We start from the raw sequence: 25,388 nt of genomic DNA on the forward strand, positions 1-25,388 counted from the left end.
CTCAGAAAAGATACCGACACAATGTTTGAGTAAAGGCACTTTTATCCAAAATAAATACACATTCCCAAAGGGTTGAGCTATAGCATTTGTTTGTGTTAAGTCGAAATGTATGCATGCAGAAGGAAACTCAGGAACTTACGAATCTGAATATTATTTTCCTTATCGAAAACTTAAATAAGTATGTATTCCAAGTGACAGGCTACCCTATGTAAATACGGTTAACTTTAGTAGGTACGGTTGTGGTGAAGTTGTGAATCAAATCACAATAAGTATGTATATTTTACCAAACAACGTCCCATTGAACATTAAATTAATTTTTAGTTACAGCAGCATACGCTTTCTACCTAAATCTTCAATACCGTAAAAAAGAGCTATTCAAAAAAGTTTCTTTTTTATAGACTAAGAGCTAGTGAACGCCAGACCTACGTTATTTTATAAAGGCTGAAAGTTTGTCAGCGCATGTTCCCAACATAGCTAAGAACCATGGCCAAACATGAAGTTTGGGTCATGGTGGCTTTGGCAGACAGACGGTACTAAAGGTGTGTAAAATACCAACTTAATTACGTCAAAGTATAAAGGCTGATTTTTTGATATTTCCTTCAAAATGTTATTAGAAATGACGTCATTAATTGACAGACACCTACCATGGTGGCAGCCCTTAGCCAGACACCTTAAAGTTCAGGAAAATGTAGTCCTACTTACGTCATACTATAAAAGCTGATATTTACATAAAATATTTGAACTATCATTTGATGAAGTTTCCTCATCAGCCAGACACTTCTGATGGTTCCTTCGCCTTGCCAGACAGCTTTTAGGGTGGCTGAAAGTGCGAACGCAAGGCACTATAAATATTGTTTTTTGTACTTTTTCTTAAGTTACTCAAGTATTTGAGTCTGTAAATCATCATCTCATGTTGATGAGCTGATATAGAAGGTAAGTACAACTCCCCCAATCCCCAATTTTAAAGTGATTACCTCTGAAAGTTGCCTAGAGTAAAGTTCTTAGCAACATTAGCATTACCTATGTTAATGCTAATGTTGCTATGAACTTTACTCTAGGCGTTTAGCAACTATTTCGAAGAGAAAATTTGTGGCACCACATTTTCCGTGTATATAAATTCTAATGAGGATTTGGAGGTCCTAATTCAATATAGAATTGTTATAGAATTATTTGATACTATAAATTTGATTATACTATGCAATGCATAGTAATAGATATATTATTATCGTGATGGAAGGATACTCTGCAGCGCAACCACTTTCAATAACAAAATACGGCGAAACCTGAGACATTGGTTTTTTTTAAATAGGACTAGAATTTTATAGACATTTCATAGATTTATTTTATAAACTTACAATAGTTAAATCAAAAGTAGTTTCGCCGGGGAGCATGACGTGAATAATCTTACAACTCCTAAGCGTTAAGAAGTTGTAACTTTCATCAACATGAGATGATGACTAGCTGATGCAAACACCCAAATAACTTTAGAAACTATACTTATTTATACTCGTACTGGTTAAAGAATTGTCCTCCAACTCCTAAGCCTTAAGGAGTTGTACTTACCTTCCATCATCAGCTCATCAACATGAGATGATGAATTACAGACTCAAATACTTGAGTAACTTAAGAAAAAGTACAAAAAACAATATTTATAGTGCCTCGCGTTCGCACTTTCAGCCACCCTAAAAGCTGTCTGGCAAGGCGAAGGAACCATCAGAAGTGTCTGGCTGATGAGGAAACTTCATCAAATGATAGTTCAAATATTTTATGTAAATATCAGCTTTTATAGTATGACGTAAGTAGGACTATATTTTCATGAACTTTAAGGTGTCTGGCTATGGGCTGCCACCATGGTAGGTGTCTGTCAATTAATGACGTCATTTCTAATAACATTTTGAAGGAAATATCAAAAAATCAGCCTTTATACTTTGACGTAATTAAGTTGGTATTTTACACACCTTTAGTACCGTCTGTCTGCCAAAGCCACCATGACCCAAACTTCATGTTTGGCCATGGTTCTTAGCTATGTTGGGAGCATGCGCTGACAAACTTTCAGCCTTTATAAAATAACGTAGGTCTGGCGTTCAATAGCTCTTAGTCTATTATATTTGAATGCATGAAAAGTGCAAAATTAGTACAAAAAAAAGTACAGATAGGTACTTAGTATAATAGTTCGTGTCATCCAAAGTAGGTAGGCAAAAACTTCTCAACACGAGGTTGTGTTGTCAACTTTTTGGCCACTTTGAACAAAACTACAAATTACTGGAAGATTTATTAACAAACTTTTCACAATAAGTGTATAAATTAATTACTTATAATTTTATATAAACCTACTAAGTGTTTATATTGCGATATCGTAGCTTGAATTATCCTTTCACGAGAAACATGATTAATTGAAATTAATGGAGGCTGGTGCGGCGCGACTTAGGACCTCAGTGGGAACGGCATAATGTGAAAAATTGCACCACTTAATGTACCATGAACGCTGGATAAGTTGCTACGTGATAAGTGATAAGATAACTTATCTTCCTCGTTACAGTCGTGAATAATAAGTAGTGGTTTGATAATAAGAAACATACCAACCGAATCGAGAATATCCTCATTTTTGAAGTCGGTAAAAAGTATTATTAAGTCTCTGGGAAGAAACTGACTTGTTATTAAATAATAATATTGTTTTAAACTTTCATGGTCACTAACATAATAATTTATTATTGACGGGATTGCTACCGTAAATTTCCTCAGTTACTCCGTGACCATGGCGCTCATCAGTGCCGAATATCGGAAACTCAAAATTAAGGTACATGGTAGCAATCTCTTCAATAACACTTAATTATTATGTTAAATACCTATTTAACCTCTGAAGCCCTCTTCAGAGGTTCAATTTCAAGACAATACATAAGGTTATTGTTACTGACATAAACCTAAGATTGATATTGTGAGCTTTGAAACACGGCCCATTTAGGTGTTAAGTAATTTAGTTTAGTTTAATACCGTATCTTGGTTCGAATTAGTCAACACTACAGTTGATATTACATCAAACTGAGTATACATTTTCATTCTTAACTAGCGACCCGCCCTGCCTTCGCACGTGTGCTAAGTACACTTATAAACCTACCTCTTGAATCACTCTACATATTAAAAAAACCGCATCAAAATCCGTTCGGTAGTTTTAAAGATCTTAACATACCTAGGGACAAACAGACAGGAAAGCGACTTTGTTTTATACTATGAATCACATCAATTATAAATTATTATTACAAGAGATACAGTGCTTTGTGCTTACCACGAGTTTACGTTAGGTGTGCTCGCTAGCGACTACGTAAAATAATGGCATTAAATAAATGACAAATTGTACAGCGCCTCTAGCGGCTACTTCCTAGAACTAAATTCTTCATAGATTTTTTTGACGCAGTCGCTAGCGAGCGCACTTAAAGATAACTCATGGTACCTAAGCACACTTATCTCGATGTGTCATCGTATGATGATGTCTGATGTAAAAGTATCGATCCATAAGAATTTTCTTTCGCATATATTGTACATACCAAAGCTCATAAAACAGTTTAACGTCATTATGTAAATCGGGCGTTAAGTACAACACCAAGTGGTATCGACTCGTAATCGTAATACGTAACGAGCGAATTGTTCGCAACAAATAGGTACGAAGTTCGATACAAAGGTGAACTTTTCCAATATTTTTCCGTATCATGAAGGAGGAAACTTCGTGCATAATACGCGATTCGATGAAATCGAAGCCGTAATACTTTTGTGACATACGTTTCTGTTTCTATAACTCTTTACTTTGAAGGTATAATGTATTTTCGTATTGTTAATGTATTTATATTTCCACCTACTGATTTCAGTCTTCGATTAATTCTATAACAGACTTGCGATTTGGTTAATCAAGTTTGTTACTTTTAGGTAGGTACTGCCCGAGTCTCTCAAAAATTCAGCTCAAACATGAAAGCCTTTCATTTAAAGGTCACATAAAACTAAATAAAAACTAAAAATAGCCATTCTAAATAATCTATAGATCTAATATTTACACATAAAATAACTTAAGCTGGGTTGCACCATCTTACTTTAACTTTAACAAACGTCAAAAATCTATCAAACTCCATACAAAATGCGCTGGTTATCGTCATAGTTACCATAATACCATTAAAGTTAGGTAGTGCAACTCAGCTTTAGTCTTGCCAAGTAAATACTCGAAATAAGCACAAGCACACCATATTTAAATAAGTCGGAAGCCGAAATCTGTTTTATCTCATCCACTAAATCGCAAATAGTCACGTCAGAGTACACTCGCCAATAAAAGCGGTAGCTCGGAAAACCCCGCAGCGGTAGCTCGCGAAAACTCGCAATGGTAGCTCGCGAAAACCCGTTGCTGAATCAGGGTAGCTCGCGAAAACCCGTTGCTGAATCAGCGGTGCACAAGTTACTGGCAGCTGAAAACACCGATTTCCGTCGCCCATGATTGCACAAACGCGCCCTCAAAGAGTCAGATTCCTTAACGCCTTTTGAGCACATACCAAATTTCATAGTGCTCGAATGGCGTTGTGTAGCTTTAAATTTACATATTCAATAAAGGACAGCATGCAATAGCTAGCTAAGTTAAAAATAGCCTTAAAAACTTTTAACGCATAGAGCATAACCCGGTCCTATTGTTTGAATGAATTCTGTGATTGTGTGATCGCGACTGTCTCTCACTCTCTCTGCGCCAATCACATTTAAATTTCGAAACCTCATATTGACTCAATGATAAATCAATAACTGGTAAAAAACAAGTCTGGCAATATCGAGGTGTATCCCCATAGAATGTCGCACTGCTACGGTCACCAGCTATAGGACCTAATAAAGTTACCTGTTTTTGTGAACGTCAGAATGGCGGGTGTATGGTCACAGAAATGAATGATATAAATATGAATTTTTAATACCTGAGGTGTACCTTTATGTACCTTTAGTTATTAATTTTGTACTTCCCTAATACGGGAACAATTTAAATTACAAAATGAGCCGCCAACCTGATATCAGGTTGGCGGGTGTATGCTGAAATTGGACGAAACAGGTAAGTTATGGTTTTCTTATATTTACCATTATTTAGTACCTCAAATGTACCTCACAAATATATTATGATAAACCAAATGCGACAAATAATTAACGAGAAAATTGATACGAAAAATTTGATGTCCACCATTTTTTTGATGGCCACCATTTCTTTTAACAAGTTAGAAAGTTGTTGGAAAGTTGACACTGACACAGATAATACATACCTTAGTATTTTTTAAGTCTGTTTTTTATGGCATGCACACTTAGACGGTCCCTATGTATAATAACGTATCTGAAAACGGCCAATTTTACAGGAGAGCGGTTTGAAGGTTTAAACATGTGTAGCTCGCGTTCTATTTATCATACATTGATGAAATTTGGTATAATAGTTTTATATGAGGTATATTTTATAAAACATGAAGAATTATCAAAAAATAATCACTAAGTGTATTATTTGTCATTTACTCACTTATACAACGGAAAGTTTCTAATTACAAATCACGTAAGTGGTAGTTACTAACTTTTACGTTGGAGTAATATATTTGTTTAAATTATTAACTACCACATAAGTAATTGTACACGGGAACAAAGTTCAGCTCCTACTGAGCGTAACTCTCACTCTAGGCATATAGTCATAGTCCTGCTCGACAAGGCATAACAGCGTCCCGCCTCGTTTTCCAGATAGTTGCATATTGGAGGCACTTCAATACCTTAAGATTCTTCCTTATGTAAGGCGTCTTTTGACTAAAGAATACCTATAGAACCGGTAAATTTTCTTTGTCAATATTACCGGCCAGGTTTGACAGCATGGCATCGAGTCCGAAGATCCACATGGGTCTTTTTTGAGTTCGATCTTGTAAAACATTGAATACAACTGGGTACTAAATGGAAACCTTTTCAAGGGCATGGACATTTCAAGGTACCATCTGTCATACAGATAGTTTCATCATTACAAGAATATCCTCATAATTTTCAGAGCCTCCCCTCCAACAGCGAGGCGGCTTGCCTTGGCGCCACAGACGGCATTATGGTCGCCTCAGGCCAGGGACCACATATATAAAGGCATCCCTGACACCTTCACCTGACGCCCACATCAAAGCTAAAGCCCAGATCAAATATCTAAGAGTAAGGTCCTGTTAATCACCAGTGGCGCCAAGTAGTGAGCGCGTACGGTAATAATCCAATCCATCGCCATGCCTATGGAAGACAGCTTGCTTTTTCGTGGCTGCTTCCCTAATTTGGAGGTCCGAAAACTCTATGTCGGAAGGCTATGGAGAAAGGCCGGGAGGTCTATACTGGCACCCTCAAAAGCATGATTCTGTCCCAGCTAAGGCATCACCCTCACAGGGAAGGGTAACGCTGCCCATCTTCTAAGACCTTAACAGGCCCAGAAAGTCTACAGGGCTACATCGTCGGCTTTAATGCAGCGTGAAGAACGAGGTGAAAGCTCCGCCTTAAGAGGACAGAGAGGCCCTTTGACGTGAGACTCGCTAGACTGTGCTGTAGTCTAGTAGTTGATAAACCACCTCGCCGTGGCTAAGTTAGGTCACAGAACCTTATTAGCACTCGTGCTGAAGTTTAAGGTTGCTCAAGCGATCGCACCATGACTGGGCACGGATCTTTCGAGCCATACCTGTATTGCGGTGGCTATGAGCATACGACACACCATATTCTTGCGGGATACCATAGTCAAAGCTATGTGGACGGTAACAAAACCTGGGTGGTAATGAATCACCTCTATCTGAGAAGACAAGGTGCCGCAAGAAGCTGCGGTACGATAGCGCGACTACGAACCAAGTGCGGGTGCATTTGAATTCGCTCCAGGGAAGGTGACAGTATGATTGCCTCCTATCTTCCTTCCTCGATAATGGCCAGCCTAACGGGGGCGTGAGGCCGCACGGGAGGCATTGCATAGATAGGCCACCGACTGCTGACGGTGAGTGTGAATACGGGAAAGCTGTGTACTTCCAGTTGCTCTCGTCCCAACTGTCGCCGTGTAGGCGAGAGATCTTTGTCCGGGATCTCAAAGTTAGCACTTGTAGCGAGTGACCACCAGGGAATTTTTAGTGGGTATACCTCATCCTTCTGACGGGTATGTATGCAATATCATGTAAGCATTATCATGTAATAGTAGCTTATAAATGCAGTTAATTGAAACTTTTGTTTGTAAGTGTTACCTGCTTATATTTATTTCTGAATGCCTTAATATGCTTGATAAATAAATAAAATAAATTTTTCGATTTTTTTACTTGCATCTTGTATTATAAAGTAGCATAATTAAGTGTGCATGCCATAAAAAAACAGACTTAAAAAATACTACGGTATGTATTATCTGTGTCAGTGTCAACTTTCTAACTTGTTAAAATAAATGGTGGCCATCAAAAAAATGGTGGACATCAAATTTTTCGTATCAATTTTCTCGTTAATTATTTGTCGCATTTGGTTTATCATAATATATTTGTGAGGTACATTTGAGGTACTAAATAATGGTAAATATAAGAAAACCATAACTTACCTGTTTCCTCCAATTTCAGCATACACCCGCCAACCTGATATCAGGTTGGCGGCTCATTTTGTAATTTAAATTGTTCCCGTATTAGGGAAGTACAAAATTAATAACTAAAGGTACATAAAGGTACACCTCAGGTATTAAAAATTCATATTTATATTATTCATTTCTGTGACCATACACCCGCCATTCTGACGTTCACCTAATTTTGCACGACAAGCGACAAGTGACAAGAGATTTGTCTACTAGTGAAAACAAGGCTTTATACAACACAGCTCCACGTATGTCACTGCTAATTAGGTCCAATTTAGCCTCTAGTTAGGTGATTTGTCAGTCAAATCTGACCTTTATGTCCGTAACCTTTCAACGGAACTGAATGCATTTGATATAACATTAAGGTCTTCTTTATTGTGATGCTACGATGTATAACGAACAATTTTATTATCAAAAGACCGTACTTACTTACCTACGCTTTGTTCAGTCACTCAAAGTAGATGCCTCAAATTGCTAATTGTACAAAATAAAGCTTAGATTTAAACCCCAACAGAATTAGATGGTCGAGAGACCACGTGACTCAGTCATGCGAAGATCAAAGCATTTTTAACAGATGAACCCACACGCCAGCTCTCCTAAATGAACGAGCTTATTTAATTTTCACGTTGAAATACCAATTGAGATTCAAGAAAGCAAGTAATTTCTATCTAAGTTAAAAATAGCTTTCACAAACGGTTTCTAAAGGCTATCCATGCATCGTCTATTCAAAGAGCAAAGGTTTTACCCTAAAACCCTTCACAACCCTTCTAGAGGTAAATGACCAAACTATAGTAAAAATGATAAAAAAAGGTTGCGCGTATTAATAGCCAATTAAAAGTTTCCACTTTTAGCTGAATAATTTTTACATCACGTTGAGCTTTTGGAGTAAATACCAAATTATGAACAAAAATTCACAACAGCTTTAATTAAAATGTTTTAAAATTACCGATACAGAAAAATATAACCGTATAAATCCCCATAAAAGTGTCATGTTTATATGTTGCGCATACAAATACTCATTTCATGTTGTTTTCCTCCTCCTTTTTGTCATAATAGGCAAATATAATGTGAATAGCCGGATACACAAATAGTACCTACATATCCACTCCGTGGACAATGGCCACTTTTTCTAATCATATGTTTCTATCACCTATTTCGCTATCGAAATCATTTAATAAATTCATTTAAATTATTTATTTAACTGTATTTTTCGCCTAGTGTCGATACTTACATATTTTTTTAACTAACTTTCAGTTGTAACTTGTATTTTAAAATAAAAAAATTAAGACAAGGAATTATAAAAAACATTTCTAGGCAGGGTTTCGGAAGTCTTGACATTTTCAAAGTCCCAAGGACTTTGAGATTCGAGACGTCCCGGGACCCAAATCCTACTTTCTGGTGTACACCAAAATTCTCGTGTAGACATGAACCCACTAAAAACTGTTGCTTACCTCAATTTTCCGACTAGGCTAGCTTTGTTTATGTCCTAGGACATAAAATTAAAAAAAATCAAATGATATTATCAAATATCCGGCCAAACCACTATCCGTTTCATCTCTAGTTTTTATGCCCAGGATAAGAGAGACGGAAACTAACTTCCTAGTGAGCGTTAAGACTGTTCTTCTTCTTTTAACCAAAAAGAACTAAGGCTGAGTTGCACCACCTAACTTTGACCGTAACTTTGGCGATAGCCGGTGTTTTTTGTATGGAGTTTGACAGATTTTTGACGTTTGTCAAAGTTAAAATAAGATGGTGCAACCCAGCCTTTGTCTCTAGAGAGCTCAACCCATAGATATTTTGCCTCTGATAAATTAGAAGATCGTCCTCCTATAATGGAGACTGATGATCTGATAAATAATGATGATGATGACAAAGATATAAATATCAAGTGTGTGATAGGTAAGAAAGATATTATGATGTATCCAAGATTACCAACACAATGTGGATGGCACATAGAAGCCATCTATTTCTCTTCATTGACCGCTTGAGTCCCAGACGGCATTAATTAATGTCATAACAATTGATTATCTATTGTGTCTACATTCGCGGGCCTTGAAGGATTAAAGTAAACACTAAACACGCTGCCTTCGATGCCAACGTACAAAATTGAGTTCATTAATTATAGTGCTGAACATAGTAACCTGATTGTTCATGCTATCAGCACGACCTGGTTCAGATAATTACTGAGTTGAGGCATGAATGGAAATTGTACCAAACCAATATTAACAGCATAAAGCTGAATAAAAGTAAGACAGTTTAACAGTGGTTTGACCTGGTATTTTGCATTTAAAAGTTTGATTTCTGTAGGTAAGAAAAATGTGAGCAATTAGATCGTATACCCTGTATGAATGTTAAAGTATAATATTTGTCTTTTATTATTATATTATGTCGTAGTAGCGACTGTGTTTTGGGCTAGATAATAAATTGATATGACGTTTGGATCAATTTATTCTTTTCCACAATAATTATTATAATCGGTAATTGTTTGTTGAGTGGTTGTCAGATTTGAAATTAACACGTCTGTCGATACAGGTAAACCTATATGTACTCATATTTTATAAATAAAGGGTGTAAATTGGAAACCACAAAACGTTTTGAGTCACACTGTCACTTGCGTGCCCGCTGCATTGTAGGGCAACCAAAATTGTACTGACGAGTGACAGTTCACAGTTGGCACGTGTCGCACGTCACTCCGATGCGGGCAAATATCAGCGTGTACCAGCTCCAAATATGCTCTAGGGCATAAATCAAGGAATTACTATAGTTTCCAGCATAGAGCGTTGTCGTAACGTGGTTTTTGGCCATGTAGGTAATCAATAATTCTTAGGATACTATAGGAACCTAACCTACTATGATTACTGCTCAGAATGCGTTCGTTCGTTTCAGCCAAATGACGTCCACTGCTGGACAAAGGCCTCTCCCAAGGTTTTCCATAATGAATGTATACTTACTAGAGATGAAACGGATAGTTGTTTGGCCGGATACCGGATACCGGATATCCGGCCAGCTGCTAGGCCGGATAGCCGGATATCCGGCGGCCGGATAGTTGACCTATTGTCTCTTTGCATGTCGTGACGAGTTTAGCGCCGCACAGGTGCTTCGAACTCGAAGGACGGAGCGCATAAGCAGCCTAGTTTGACTGCGTTTTGTCACTACATCGATACTTATGCAGAGACATCGATACCCGCGATTATTATGAAAATAAAACTTAACATCAGGTGCGATTGTGGTCAAATACCTGCCTTGTTATGCATAAAAAAAAAAAAAAAAAAAAAAAAACAAAAAAGCCGTCATTATTATAAGCCATTTTATCGATATTTACCTCAAAGATTAATGTATTTCAATTTATTAATGGGAAATTGTCGTAGTTTTTTAATATCCGGTATCCGGCCGGATAGTGAGTTACTATCCGGTATTCGGCCGGATAGTAAATTTAGGCAGGATATCCGGCCTACCGGATAGTTACCGGATATCCGTTTCATCTCTATACATACGTACCTCATTACAAATAAGTAGATTAATTATTTTTTCACTAGATAGCAACCCTAACAGCGTAAGAAGAGTTCAGAGGCACGCGATAGAAAGAGACAAAACTTGTAGGTGAATAAAATTGTAGGTACGTAGTGCTGTGCGAGCTGAATTCCACTGTATCGCGTCGTAGCAAGACTCGCATTTATTTAAATCGTCTTGCGGAGTAATCCTTCTGTACCTGTACTATTACTTATTCTGTGGTTACGGCAAAATGCTCAAGTCAGTCACCGGCTTTACGTTGCGCGTCTATCAACCCATTTCAGTTTTACGGCGCTCCCGATACCGCGTCACAACGTGATTATAGAAGGCGAGAATGCGCACGGGAAACCAAATTCTCCCTAATGTTTGCGAGTACTCCGCTCCTGGCGCGAATATACTGCTATTACGGTAAAGAGTAAATAGGTTATGAAGCGGCAAAGCGGTTCTATCAACACTCATTCTTAATACGAATACGACATCTATACAGAGTGTTTGGTAAATGGGTATATGATCCGACACTAGCCCATGTTAACATAAAATGCATATAAATGGTATGGTGAAGTCAGAAAATTGATATCATAATTTTAATTAGGTAATTTTAATTTTCATACAAATCTGATTTTATAAATTTTATTTTGTATGAACATTAAAAAAATTAAAATGATGATATCAAATTTCTGACTTCACCATACCATTTATATGCATGTGTTAACATGGGTTAGTGTCGGCTCGTATACTCATTTATCTAACACCCTGTATTTATAAAAGCGAAAGGTCACTGATTGACTGACTCACTCACTCGTCACGAAAACTCAGAAACTATAAATGCTAGGAGTCCTAAATTTTGCATGGGGGTTCCTTTTAGAACGTAGGTGCTCACTAAGAACGGATTTTACGAAACCCACCCTTAAGAGAGTAAAACGGGATCCACGCGTACGAAGTCGCGGGTGGCCGCTAGTAATGAATGATTTTAACGCTTTAATGTTGGTTTAGTTTCCCGAACCAGTAAAATAGCGAATTATAGGATCTAGGACTCGAAGATAATCCATTTGGAACGGACTTAAGAGCCAAATTGCTAACTCGATGTTATTTACTCAATTGCAGGTCTAATCGAAATGAACCCACAACAAACCAAGCGAGAACCCACTGAGTTCACTTTGATGTTTCCCTTCAAACTGGCTCGAATCGGATAAAAGCTCAATTATCGTAATTGATTTAACGTTACGTCGCGTGCTTTCAATTTGTTTTAGATTTCATGAGAATTTCGGGTAATGGATTAGAAATACAAAAAATAATTAAAAGTAATTCCTCTCCACTTCCGCGGATTATGAAGAAGTTGCGTTTATTTTTATAGACGATTCCCGCTAAATGTACAGATGTAACTTCCATCGTTATCGTGAAAGGAAAATGGAAATAAGTTGCTCTAACTTCGGTTAACGATGAATAAATAGAGCTGGAAGTTGATCCGTTGTAGCATTTTCCCTTCTCGTTTATGGTTTGTTTATCGTTCCTTTTCATCTCGATGCCTAGTGACTGTTGAGGATGCTAAACGATGGTATTAAAAGTGTTAAACAGATAGCATTGTTATCACAAGCGAAATGAGGTTTGCCACAAAGAAAAAATTAAAAATATATGCTTACTCTACATTGGTTGGAAACATATTTATGGGAAAATCTTCTAACTATGCTTGTTGTTCTTGCAATGAATACCTTTAAAATAAGAAAGGCATTAATTAATTTATAAATACTTTTTATACTATCAATACCTTTCCACTGTGCAATCTGTAAAACAAATATCTTCTTTTTATTTTAGATGCAAATAAAAATTAAAATAGTAACTTTACCTTAAATTTTCAACTGAAAGTTACCCGTGATCGTCAGCTTTAGGAAAGTTGCCAAAAAAGCTCAAAAGCTGCACAAAAGATCTCTTAAGAACATTCACGACTGAAAATCTATAATCAATCAGTCCTAAAGTATTTCATGTATACTGGTCAGTAAACATACACCTTTATGTGAGCTCAGTGCCTACTTTTTTATTAAAATGGCGACCTACTGAATATAATAAATATTATATGAAACATGATTTTACACTTGAAAAATCGACTCGCTCTTATGGGACGTCATTCGCTTGCGGGCGACTGCTTTTAAACTGAAATATCACGTTTGAGATTTATCGTTTATTTTGACCCTAAATGTAAGCATTCCGAATTATATGGTAATGATATTGATATTGACAAAATTAGCTCTATGAAATTACGCTTTAATTTTGTTTTTTAAGCAAAATCTGTTTGATCGTTAACTATCTAAAACGTGTTCACTAGAGTAGACTAAATATTTAATTTTCTAGAAGCCCGACTTTGCATCGAATTCAGTGGGAAAATATTTACCTCCCGTCAAACGTCTCTCATATGTCGGATTCAGAGCATAATATTATATCAGCAAAAAATGGAACTGACACACGTAGTCTCTATGTAAGTACGTGTACAGTCACCAGCACAGTTTATTTTTGTTGGAAAGTCGTACTTATTACAACTAAATAAGGCTACAGTGTTTAGCATGGTGCCGTCGTCTGTACATGTCATGATGTTTGATAATATCGATATTGTCGATATTCCGCTCGACTGGCTGACGTAATTTTTACGTAAACAAACGAATATTATCTCGTATACCTTTATAATGTAAGCTTATTTATTTACATGTATCTTATTTTTGTCTACTTGTATTTGTACTTAGCTCGTTTTTGTTACCATGTTATATCTATCTAAGCCTCTGTGGCTATTTTATTATAAGTCAAGAATATAAAGAGTCAGAAGTATAGTAGTTTTATAGTTATTTCATTTACATTTAACTTTGAACCTTAATCGTTTTAAAATCTATTCTAGTTTGTTTACCCAGGCAAATTCAAGTTACACTCTAATACTCTTAATAGCGTCATCAAGCTACAAAAATTCTAAACATGAATAAAAAATGAAATTCAAGCTTTTACTTATTTCTAAGGTATCCTTACCTTTACTGAAAAACATGAAAGTTTACCTATAAACATTGCAAACAAGCCTGTATTCGCAAACATTTTCCAAATTTTACTTTGAATGGCTTCGAAGGTTAGGAAGAATCTTTTATCGCACATTTTATAACTTTGCAAATACGTAATTTTCTTTTGAAATCTTTATTATTAGCTTTTCATTTGATACCTTTTACAAATTCACAATAATATGACTTTTTAAGGTTGTCATTCAACATGTGCACCGAACCCTATTAAATAAACATGTTACATAACCACATCAAAACAAGCATAACATTCAAAGACTTTCAATGCATTTTATTTTCAGTTGATTGCGTTGAATAATCTCTTTTCGGGAAAATATTTCCCACGTTGAGGAAAATCTGGGTAGAATTTTCCCACCTGCCATATTTACCGCCTTTTATGATTGCCATGGAATTTTTCCTCCGTGATTTGACTCAAATTTCGTTCAGGTCGGCACTTCTTAACGGTAAACAGATAAACATGATGTAATGAATACGTAATAAACGCTGTGAAATCTTGGATGTTGTGTAAGTGGTGGTATATTTCGAAGCTTAAGTAGCGGTATTTTTCGAGTTGAACTAAGTAGACAGTTGAATTAATTTTAATTGTTAATACAGACAGCGTCTAATAATTCGTGTCACCCAAAGTGGCCAAAAAGTTGACAACACCCTTATTCCAAGTGACAACTTTTTGACTACTTTGGGAGTCACGAACTATTTGACGCTGACTGTACAAGTAGGACGCTTAACTGAGCACCTTCTTTCAGTAGTGGAGCGGTGAGGGAGTTGATATGTAACAGAACAGTCACAGCATACATGTCTGAAGATGTCTGAAATCTTGCTAACGTTTGACGTAACAAAATCACAACCTCCGCACCACTTTACCACCATAGGCCCTACCAGCACTTACTCAGTAAAGCGCTATACCAATTGTATTAATGAGCTGATTAGGGATTCAGTTTAGGCAGATAAACAAAACAATTAAGTACGCGAAATGAAAATACATTCATAGAGGGTCATTCCCACAGATCACAGAACTAAACGGAGATGTGACAAGGGGGCAAGGCCGGTGTTGCAGCAATATGCCCAAAAACAGAACACATTGCTCGTGACAGCAATGATGACAGCAGCGACGTCATAATGTAATATTGCTTGCGTAGTACTAAAGATTATTCGAACGTTGATTACTGATACCGCAGTGGATAATGAGCACATATTCATATTTTGATTTCTTTGTGTGTGTGTGAATTTCTACTGCGACACTGAGTTTCGTACTTAGCGCATTAGTTGGCAATATCTCTATGGTAATTCCTACTAAAAAACCCATCTAGATAGTTAATGGTCCTGTGATGTATCTTAAGATTTTAAACACACATGTAATCCACATTATGTATTCCTTTTGTCCTCAGATAAAACTAAATCCATCGAGACAAAGGAACGGATCACAGTGTACAGTGACAATCAAAAGTGGCATGGCGAATTGACTGAACACAACGGATAATGGGAAGTTGCGAGAGTGTGTTACAAATAATGATGTGAAAAAGACAATCGCGATGCTTCTCGCCGCGTTGCTGTGCTTCGCTCGCTTCGGTAAGTGGTAGCTTTTGTTTTGTGATAACATTACGAATTTTGTTTGTAACTGTACAGCTTTTCGTGACTGATTTTCTACGTGCTACTTTTGTCCATTACTTACTGAGCTGAAGGAAAATGACGATGACGACAAGATAACAATATTAAATATTTTATCATAGATATGATTAGGGAACTTTTCTTGGGCAGTGTAAGTATGGGCATATACATAATGTTTGAATACCTTTTGCTCTATAATACCTATAGATAACATTTTAATAAATCATTTAAATTCACCGGACAGCTCAAAGATCATTAAAAATATTTTTCCACAGTGTGATCCTTTCTTAATTTATTGTAAGTGCTTAAAATACATTTCTCGCTCAGGGTACTTAGCTTCGCTTTAAATCACCGCGACCACGGCCAGTGGAGAACTATTTCCACTAGATACAAGAACTAGATTCAGTAGACTTACTTTGTTTGAAATGTCCACTGTAGGAACACGACCTTTTTATTTCCCCAATACTTATGTTGGCAGAGGCAAATAAACGATTTGGCCTGATCTCCCTATTCGTCACTCTGCTCAAACGGTTAAGGAACATCATAGGCCTCAGCCTCGAGTTTAACGGGCAGCGGGGCGGGAGCGGCGGCGGCGCGGGAGCGGCAGGATCTTATGCGTAAAATCAAATAGACCGGTTCTCGAAAACAGCGGCGCGGGAGCGGGCAACGAGCGGGCAGCGGCGCGGGAGCGGGCAACGAGCAGGCAGTGCACTCCTTCTTTTGCCCACAATAAATCGAACGTTAGGAATAAATTTTGAATCGAAATAAGTCGCCGTTGTTCAGACATTTCGTTTGCGAATAAAAACAAATATCTCGACAACACAACCCCGAACACAACACTTCGCCGCTAAAGCGCCACGCGAGCTGCCCGCTTGTTTCGAGAACGGGTCTGCGTTACCCGCCCCGCTCCCGCGCCGCCGCCGCTCCCGCCCCGCTGCCCGCTAAACTCGAGGCTGAGGCCTTAAGCTTCAGCCAAACCAACGCGTGCAGATCGCGTTGGTATCGCGACCTGTCATTGGTCTATATTTGACAGTTGGCGGACGAATTTGGATTAGGATTGATTAATAGGTATAGAAAACCAGCTAATGTCATTAATTTTTTTTAGGAGTGAGCTCACTCAACATCTCTCATTTTCGTATCCACTCCTCAAATCCTGAGTGCTTCAATATTAATCAGCTGAAACTATTCCCTTAATCCTGGACTCGGGCGTTCCAGCTGGAATTGTAATTGTTCCAACAGACATTTTACTTAGTGGAGTCTTACCATTCGACTATTAGATTTATGAGATCGTCGACGCCATGAAATTATTCTAATTAGTTAGTTAACTATTCAATTAAGTAACGTTTAAACTTTTGCAAGAACAAAAAATTACACAAGTCATTATAAATTACAATTGTATTTTGAATTTGTTCATGTTAGAAATATATGAACTTTAAAAGATTTTATTATTTTTAACACGCAAGGTGCTGTTAACCTCTAGCCTTCAGGTGACATTAAATGTGTATTTTATTATAAAGTGTGTGTCTATGTTAGAATACAAAACATTAGATGCAAATAAATACAAAATACGAATATTAATATTATATGAATGAGAAGTATTAAGTTAATTTCGATACCTTGACATGTAAAGTAATAGACGAGTATCAGAATACAATTTGATCGACAGCCTTATGGTGTGAGTTTGTGAAGTTCACATGTCGGGTCATCCCCGGTATCTTGGCATAAGACCTTCGCAGAACTATATCTTTCACACGTTTCAAGCGAACTAGTAATATAATAATTAGAAGATATTCTATTATTGTACTATCGTAATTTGATAATTATAATGGGAGATTGTCTTGCTTATCAAGCTTAGTTTGAAATTGATAACAATTACTTAGTAAACTGTTAAACAATACATTAGCATCTAAGCTAAAGACGCGAATAAGCCCCTGTCCTCATAAAACCCAATAATTCCTAGTAATTGATCCTTGAAGATCCTATCGGGAACGTAATGGGGTTGTAATTTGAGTACAATACACATAACTCGTGGTTTAACCTTAGGATATCGTGTGGGGTCTAAGAGACTACAAGGGTTAATTTGTGGCTTATAGGGACCTTTGAGGAAGACCTTTATCTTGTTTTGTTAAAGATAGTTCTAAACTTTGAAGAAACTAGGTTTTACTTTGATTTCACGAAATTGTTTTTATCGAAACCTTGAGACTTCCAAAGAAAATGGATATAAGTCGATTCTGTAGACTATGGATCTTATTTCAAATTCAGCTCCAGAATAATAAATATTTTGTCCTGAATAATAATTTGTTGATAATAATAATAATAACATAGACAATAACAACGCAAACTTCAAAAAACGAATAATGTATACCCAAAAGCAAAGAGAAACACGGGTTATACACATTTTTACTGCTCAACGTCTTCGTATCGCCATTATAATCTCATGCATAAAGGCTAATTCGAAATAGCTTATTATGAGTTTAGCACAAACTAGTTTTAACACTGGAAAGTACAGTTAGTCGGGACTTTAGGGAGCAAATTGAAATTTTATACAATACCGTTTAGCGCTTTGCCGCGAATGGGCCAGTGTTGTTCCAAACTCCGGGAAAGTGGATTATAAAGAATCTGGATTTAGATTTTGAAATCGTGATTATTAGTGTCCATTTTTATTGTATTGTATGACTGTAATAAAAATGTATATTGTAAATAGAATATAACTGGGATTGAGAATTTACGTGTCCGTTTGTTAATAATTACTTTTCGTCTTTCCATTTGAGTAAATTCATATTCAATAATTTATTTGCTAGTAAAATGGATAATTTATTTATTTAGTAGTCAAGGCAACATTGGTGGCCTGGAAGGATCCAAAGCTGGGAAATTTGATTAAAGTAGTTCGAATTCCTGGAAAACCAGATTGTCCCGGGAAAATCAAGGTACCGAACAGCACTATTTAAGTCTTACTTTGTTGACAAGGAGACTTTGAGATAGCTTTAGCGCAACTTTCATTGTAAATAACTCGTAAAAATCTGCAATTCTATTTCCTAGGAATTGTGGTCAGACATACTCGTAACATTACATTCTAACAGAAACTGGTTCAAATGTGGACCGATTTATACGTAAAATTTTAATATTGCTTACGATAAAATATTCAAAGTATATTTTTATGTAAAATCATGGTTCATTAAATACAGTTTGCTGCTAGAATATGAATTTATATTTTTTAAATTGTGTAGGTTAGTATAACATTATTTTGTAACTACCTACTTGATAATATTGTCGAAAATTATTATAACTTAAAAATAAACTACTGATTAATAATATGATCATGAATTAAAAATGCAGAAGCAATTTGCTAGTATGTTGGTACCATCTGTTGACTATATGCATTAATTAATGCAGTGAATAAGTAGGTTCTGAGGGATATTTTTATTATTTATATTAAGTCAATAAGTGCGTGAGATTTTAAGTCAAACAATAACATGGAATTTCTCTTTAACAAGAAACAGAAGTCACGCGATACTGCCAAACACCTTAAAGTGGTACAGTCAGCGTCAAATAGTTCGTGACACCCAAATGGCCAAAATGTTGACAAAACACAACCTTATTCCAATTGTAACAAAGGCGTGTTGCGAACTTATTGCCTATTTTGAATAATATCACGAACTACTACATATTTTGGCAGCAAACACCTTAAAGTGGTACAGTCAGTGCAGCGTCAAATAGTTGGTGACACCCAAATGGTCAAAATGTTGACAAAACACAACCTTATTCCAATTGTAACAAAGGCGTGTTGCGAACTTATTGCCTACTAGCTTTCCGCCCGCGGCTTCGCCCGCGTGGAATTTTGTCTGTCACAGAAAAACTTTATCGCGCGCGTCCCTGTTTCAAAAACCGGGATAAAAACTATCCTATGTTCTTTCCCGGGACTCAAACTATCTCTATGCCAAATTTCATCAAAATCGGTTGCGAGGTTTAAGCGGGAAAGCGTAACAGACAGACAGACAGACAGAGTTACTTTCGCATTTATAATATTAAGTTGGGATTTTGAATAATATCACGAACTACTACATATTTTGGCAGCAAACACCTTAAAGTGGTACAGTCAGTGCAGCGTCAAATAGTTGGTGACACCCAAATGGTCAAAATGTTGACAAAACACAACCTTATTCCAATTGTAACAAAGGCGTGTTGCGAACTTATTGCCTATTTTGAATAATATCACGAACTACTACATATTTTGGCAGCAAACACCTTAAAGTGGTACAATCAGTGCAGCGTCAAATAGTTGGTGACACCCAAATGGTCAAAATGTTGACAAAACACAACCTTATTCCAATTGTAACAAAGGCGTGTTGCGAACTTATTGCCTATTTTGAATAATATCACGAACTACTACATATTTGACGCTGACTGTAGGTAAGATGAACGCCCTATACTTATTACAATTTACTACTCAGTAAATAAACATACAAAATTAGCTATCTGCTAAGTTGCTATTTACTAGTATCTCTCGTACTCGTTCTAAGGCTGCAGTGCCAATAAAATGTAAACAGCAGCTCTAGCGAGGCACCGTGCCTGGCGCCCGCTTTGTCGCACAACCAAACTGTACATTTTGTTGACCTAACGTGTATGTGCAAGAAATCTGTTATTTTGATTCTACCTATACAATTTTAGTTTTATTTACAAATTCTTTGCTCCTGAAGTTGAAAATCTATTGAAATCGCAATTAACTTGCCTCAGTCGTAAATATAAGAAACACACGCCATCTGTTCCAGAATAATAAGAAATAAAATATATCCTTGGACATTTTACACTGCGTCTCTAGTCCCAAACTTAGCAAAGCTTCTACTATGGATACTAGACAACGGATATAAATATGTATACTTGAATACCTTTTTTTATTACAAATCAAATCAATGTAGTTACAATCCCACGGGTTTCAAGTAAGTAAAGTTACATAGAGCACTCAGTAGTTAAAAAAGGTTTTCCCTGGGTATCTCGCGTCATGGTGTGACATGGGGCTCGTAGCGGAATCGCCAGAAAGCATGAAAATTTTCCTTGAAGATGAGCAGAATAATAAATAGCGGATCTGCTCACTGGATTGAATTAAGCATAATGCTACGCTATTCCCAGAGATCACATTACCACAGTATCCGTGCGTTCGCGACTGATCCCCAAAAATCTTTTGTATACAAGGTTATTACTTATTTTGTAAAACACCAGCAACCTCGTTGGACTAGATAGCTGGCTTATATTTAGAAATCATAAGCAACAAAATTTTGTTCTAGGACTTTTGAATAATTTTCCGCTCTAATGTTTAATCTACGCGCACCATCAATAAGTATTCGATAAGCAAACGAGCATCATACTTTTCTTTTGTTTAAGAATGAGACATAGGCTGGGTTGCACCATCTTACTTACTTAACCTATAATAAACGTCATAATTCTGTCAAACTCCATACTAAAAGAAAGTTCATAATATTTTTTTAAAATGTTAAAACTGCTTACATATTACGTTTGTTAAGACTACGTACAATAAATGATGTTGTTTATAATGTATGTCAGGTTGCTGGTGTTTTTCAAACAACCCTGTATAACTTTACCTACTGAAACAAAATATTCCACCAAAACTATCTTGGGGCCCGCCGATTTCAACCGCCAAACGCATGACAGCCCTCAAATAACGATTTATCAGGCTAAACTTACTATCGAAACTGTACAGTCAAGCAAAGGCTTATTCTTCAACTCTATCATAAACGATATAAGGCAAAATATTCCATATCTCTTTTGTTCCCAACGTGTGTATCGACATCTATCCTCTGATAGTCTTTAGGGTAAGGGTGCAAAGAAGGGTGCGTTGGTCAGAACTCTTAATATTATGTATAGGTAAGGTATAGATAGCAAATGTATCAATAGTAAACCTATGGTTATACCCTTGCATTTTCACAATAATACATTTTAATTTAGATGTGTAATGTCTGAATTAAATGAAATGCAATAAAAATGATTACAGAAAGGAACATTTCAAAAGATGACCCAACATTCTGGTTTGGGCGAGAACTGTAGTCGATAAAGCACAATTTTGGCAAGCTCTCAACTGAAAACCAGCTATGTAACTTTTTATTCATAAAAGAGGTTAAAGATAAAAGCTCGGTTTTAAAAGATCTGAGCACAAAATTATGTATTTCCATTTCAAAATGTGAAAGATGGTGGAATTTATGCTCAATGGTGCTCCAAGCGTTTTCTTGTGCTCATAAATTTTTCTTTGCGTATATTTCCAATAATATTGAGACTAGAGCGTTTCCTATGCAATATGAGGAAAATCAGTGTTAAGGAAAATAATATCAACATTGTCTCACATAAATGTTTAATGAAATTCTTATTAAAGCTTCCCTACTCCCGAAGATTTATGATTTATTTATTGGAATATTAATATTCATACATTTTAATGCGCCTATTATCTACCTATTTAGATATATATTTAGTTGATAGCCCAATAAAATAAAAAAAAAAATAAATAAATAAAATATTAAACTTTTTATTGTATAGTCTTAACAAAATTAAGCCCTACTTAAAATATAAATCTGAGTCGAAAGGCTCCAATAATAGCAGCAAAAGCCCTTGTAATTAGAAACGTTATAAACAATCCAAAAGCCCTCGGAGACCTTTTCAAATGAAGTTACCCGAAAATCCTTAGGCCTAGCAGATAAGGTCAGCGTATTGTGAACTTGGCGGGGTACGATCCTAAATAATATCATAAACTATAGTTTCAATTTTGCTTTGGTACAGATATTGACCCAAATATCTCGTAGTTTGCCTTTTAGATACACGAGCAACTACAAAGACCTGGCCTAATACTGGGTATACTATACAGGGTGGAATTTTGTAATGCCACCTTGAGGGAAAGTACCTACTCTTAATAATGTAGATAGAAAATTTTACTCAAAGAAAACATTCCTTTATTTTTGAAAAGAAATAGAACTGCATTCAAAGATTTCCGAAAATATTTCTATGTAGACGACACAGCGACACCGCTCCGGCGTCGCACCGCAACGCATGTGTTTGGCTCTCACGTCTAATGAGGAGTTAGGACCATTTTGTCTTATTTGAAATCATTTATAAGGTACCTAAGTAATTTACATTATAATTGTATCTCTACCTTATGCCTGTGTAATTCTACCTTAAACGTGGTGACAGGTGAGACTTAATTATATTTATGTTGCGGCAACACAATTTGTTGTGATACGGGAGCTTACGTGCTTTCACGCCACATCACGCACCAAATAAAAAGTGTCTCTTGTTTCAAACTGGTCGCGTCATCTGTGGTCTCTCAACGGACGCTATGGCAGAAACTTAGATGCAACTCAAAAGTAACTAGAATTGCAGTTTCGTTGCAGTTGCGTTTCATCGTGTGTTCTGGGCCTAACACGGTCAGATTTTCAGGAGTTTCTACAGTGTGAGTCACGTTAAAGTGTACATATGAAAATAGATGAAACTAGACCTATTTTTATCGACAAAAAAGAGGTCAAAATTTTTTTGAGTTTTTTTTTTTAAATATTTTATAGAATTTTTTTTCTTCCAATTACTTATTGTAAAGAAAACGTAATAACTTTTAAACTAAGCGGTACATCCTGATGAAATAAAAACAGTAATAATGCTAAATAACAGGCGATACTAAAAAAATACATAAAAAAGGCCAACAAATAATAAAAAATGATACTTTTAAAAAAAATCTGCTTTAAAATTCGTGTTTTTTTGGTTATTTGATAAATTTCTCCAAAAAATGCCCCTATAACCGGTGGTTTTTATTACTTTGTATTATTCCCTATCGTATTATCTTTGTAAAACCAAAAATCGCACGTCTCTATCCCTATCACAACATTTGCTATGATCGTTTGAACAAAGGCCTGCCACAACATTATTCTCCGCTACAGTTAGAGACAATTTTAATTTTAACTAAAATGCTTATTTTGCTTCGAAATCTTTTGTTTTTATTTGAAATCTAACTCGTCTTTATCAAAATAACAAATCTAGAGCCATTTTCAGTTTCGTTGTTAACGAAGCGTTGAATGGCGCGCCCGGAGAGGCTTAGTTCAAACGATCATTGCAAACGTTGTGATAGGGATAGAGACATGCGATTTTTGGTTTTACGAAGGTAATACGATAAAGAATAATACAAAGTAATAAAAACCACCGGTTATAGGGGCATTTTTTGGAGAAATTTATCAAATAACCAAAAAAACACGAATTTAAAAGCAGATTTTTTTCAAAAAGTATCATTTTTTATTATTTGTTGGCCTTTTTTATGTATTTTATGCATTTTTTTAGTATTGCCTGTTATTTAGCATTATTACTGTTTTTATTTCATCAGGATGTACCGCTTAGTTTAAAAGTTATTGCGTTTTCTTTACAATAAGTAATTAGAAGAAAAAAAAATCTATAAAAAATTAAAAAAAAAATCTCAAAAAAATTTTGACCTCTTTTTTGTCGATAAAAATAGGTCTAGTTTCATCTATTTTCATATGTACACTTTAACGTGACTCACACTGTATATTGGTAAGTGCGTTATTACAATAATTATCAGACTTTCTTTAGAGCTCAAAGAGAGTAGAATTTATCATCATATGTAGCTAACGTTACTCCATTAAGTATTTAGAAGTTATTCATGAACCTCACCAATGTCTTCAGACTCTAAACAGAATCTAAAGCAGGCACAGCATATTATATAACGCCTAGCCAATCCAACAGTGAATGTAGATATATGATCTGGCAGTTTCGGAAAGGTCAACCAAATATAAAAAAAATAAGAAACCACGAAGTAATCAAAAATCTATCAAAATCAAAGCTTGCTACTGAAGATTTAAGTCTCATATTTGCTCCAAGGCTTATCAAAAATAATAGGGAAACCGCAACGTAACTCAAGAGCTATACACACATAGAATAATAGGCACCAGGGATGTTATGGATATCCGTAACCGAAACTTTCGGATATCCGAAATAAAAAAATATCCGAAACCGTAACCGATTCAAAAGTTTCGGATAGTTTCGGATGTAGGCAGTTTAAATTGTAGTACATATTATGTAAAGGCATAATAGCCTGATTTATCCATCATGCCATCTAGTATCATTTTTTATCTTTTTATTACTTTTGATTTGATGTAAAGTGTGCGGCCATGAATGAGCCATGTTCGACAACTATTGCAAATTGCATTCTAAAGCACAGATATCCGTAACCGTAACCAAAACTTTCGGATATCCGAAATTAAAAAATACCCGTAACCGAAACCGGTATAATGTTATATTCCTATATCCGTAACCGTGTCCATAACCGAAACTACATATCCATAACATCCCTAACACACACTGCCTTACTCCCTCACAAGAAAGTAATGTATATTATATCAAATAGTTGTCATCCCCTGGGTCCCTTGGTTTTTGCCCGCCCCAATGTAATGCTGATTTGTTAACATAATCTTTTGATAATATTTATTTTAGAGTGTGTACCTTCGATAAGCTCGTAGCTTTCGGGATTTGGGGAAATGTTTATCGATATAAACAGAAAAGGGTCTGGATGCTGATAAATATTAGTTTTAGTGAAAGATTTCGTCAATCTTTGCGAATTACGTCATCAATATTAGCATTAT

General features: G+C 36.0%; 1 protein-coding gene across 1 annotated transcript in view; it reads left to right on the top strand.

Moving 5' to 3' along the window:
- LOC135079478 (limbic system-associated membrane protein-like) overlaps positions 1-25,388 on the top strand; it is a 95,368-nt gene that overhangs the window by 7,015 nt on the left and 62,965 nt on the right. The window contains exon 2 of the mRNA XM_063974136.1: positions 15,531-15,711. Within this exon, the coding sequence (XP_063830206.1) occupies positions 15,675-15,711 (37 nt within the window). The 5' untranslated portion in view covers positions 15,531-15,674. The remainder of the gene's footprint in view (positions 1-15,530; positions 15,712-25,388) is intronic.

This window comes from Ostrinia nubilalis, chromosome 16 (assembly GCF_963855985.1).
Source record: "Ostrinia nubilalis chromosome 16, ilOstNubi1.1, whole genome shotgun sequence".
Lineage (NCBI taxonomy): Eukaryota > Metazoa > Arthropoda > Insecta > Lepidoptera > Crambidae > Ostrinia > Ostrinia nubilalis.